Source organism: Belonocnema kinseyi, chromosome 4 (assembly GCF_010883055.1).
Source record: "Belonocnema kinseyi isolate 2016_QV_RU_SX_M_011 chromosome 4, B_treatae_v1, whole genome shotgun sequence".
Taxonomy (NCBI): domain Eukaryota; kingdom Metazoa; phylum Arthropoda; class Insecta; order Hymenoptera; family Cynipidae; genus Belonocnema; species Belonocnema kinseyi.
Genome location: NC_046660.1, coordinates 17,252,973 through 17,254,646, shown reverse-complemented (window position 1 = coordinate 17,254,646; position 1,674 = coordinate 17,252,973). Strand labels below are relative to the sequence as shown.

At 28.7% G+C, this 1,674-nt stretch overlaps 1 protein-coding gene across 1 annotated transcript in view; it reads right to left on the bottom strand.

The window, feature by feature from the left end:
• Positions 1–389: 389 nt before the first annotated feature.
• Positions 390–1,674, bottom strand: part of LOC117170771 (WASH complex subunit 1-like) — a 9,679-nt gene continuing 8,394 nt past the window's right edge. Inside the window, exon 4 of the mRNA XM_033357809.1 lies at positions 390–434. Within this exon, the coding sequence (XP_033213700.1) occupies positions 390–434 (45 nt within the window). The remainder of the gene's footprint in view (positions 435–1,674) is intronic.

Here is a 1,674-nt window from a genome sequence, read left to right as displayed (position 1 = left end):
ATATGTTAACGCATAATTGTACATTAATTTAATTTGCGAATTTAATTAATTATCGACGACAGTTGGTACTCTAGACATATGTCGTTTCGCATTTCTTCTATATTTGCGTATATTAGAATTAAAAGAAAAAAAAAAAAAATTCGTATGTGTGATGTAACGTGAAAAAGATAAACAGTGTATGATCATTAGATGTATATTTTTCTAAGCATGGATTTTTCGTTTTATAGCAAATCGAGTTCATTAACAATTGATCGATATCATAAAATATCCGTTAGGTTAGTTAATGTCTGATATTATACAATCATACTCCTACTATTATAACGGATCTATTGTGTACAATAATATAAATAAATAAAAGTACAGTGACGAGAAAAGGAAATTTTTCTCTCTCAGCTGTGCAAAAATTGGGATTGTTCGGGCGCAAAGAAGAGAGCCTGAACAAAATCCGGGGATTCGAAAAAATAAAATGCAATATTCTCGGATTAAAATTGTTGTGGAGGGTCCTTTTGTAAAAAAAAAAACAAAAACAAAAAAAAAAACAAAAGCAATTCTAAAACACTACACGCACGCGCGCAAATATTTCATTTTCTTCAGATAAAAACAGCAATAATAAAACTGTTTAGAAACAAAAGGGATGATGATGAAAAAGCCACGCAGAATCGTCGCGTGTGTCTTCGGGTAATAATAAACTATGCTCTCGATTCATGATTTCGCCTTTGACAAATCAGAATATTGCAAGATTACGCTATAAAAACATATTTACATGAAATAAACTATTGACTCGTAAAAATACTTTTCGTTTTTTCCCTGTCTTCTTGGATTTTCTTTTCTAATCAGCGGCATAAAGGCGATGCGATATTTTCATCGAGCCAGCTGAGTGATTAGAGCTGCACACATCTCGAAAAATTCCATTGTGTGATGACCGGTAGCTTGCGGTGGAGGAAGCGTCGGATCTAAAACAGAATATTCTTCCAATATTCCTCATTTTGGCCGATATTAGATTTCGAATAAAAGAAACATCATTTTAAGGATAATTTATGGCAAATTACCATAAATTGCCCAAAATACAATAAAAAATTGTATATAAACTTACGAAAATTTATGCAAATATTTCAGTAATTTATAGTAATTTTACAGGCAAATATGACAAATTACCATAAAATAAGCAAAATTCGATTTTAAACATTTTCATAAATTTTCGAAAATTTATGATATTTTTAATAATTAGCGAGGCCGTTTTAATCGACGAAATAAATTCATGGGTTTTTCCCGGTTCGCAAACATTTTTCACGTTCAATGAAATTTCAAAAATTGAACACTAAAGCCAAACATTGAATTTTCTTCATCTTTGAACAATTGAAAATCCAATTTTCCATAATAGAGTTTGCAACAGTTTAAATTTTTTTCAACTGTTGAAACTTGAAGAAAATTGAAGATTAAGTTTTCAGTCATTTAAATTTTTGTTCAATTTTTAACAAAAGAAATGCAATTTTTTAGAATTGAAGGGAATTCAATTGTTGAAAGTATTTTTAAAAAATTGAATTTTCAACTTTTGAAAATTATTTCGTGGAGAATTGAAGAAAATTGAGTTTTTGATTGTTGAAAATGAAAGAATATTGAATTTTCAATCATTAAATTTTTTCAATTTTGAACAGTTGAAAATTAAATTGTAGA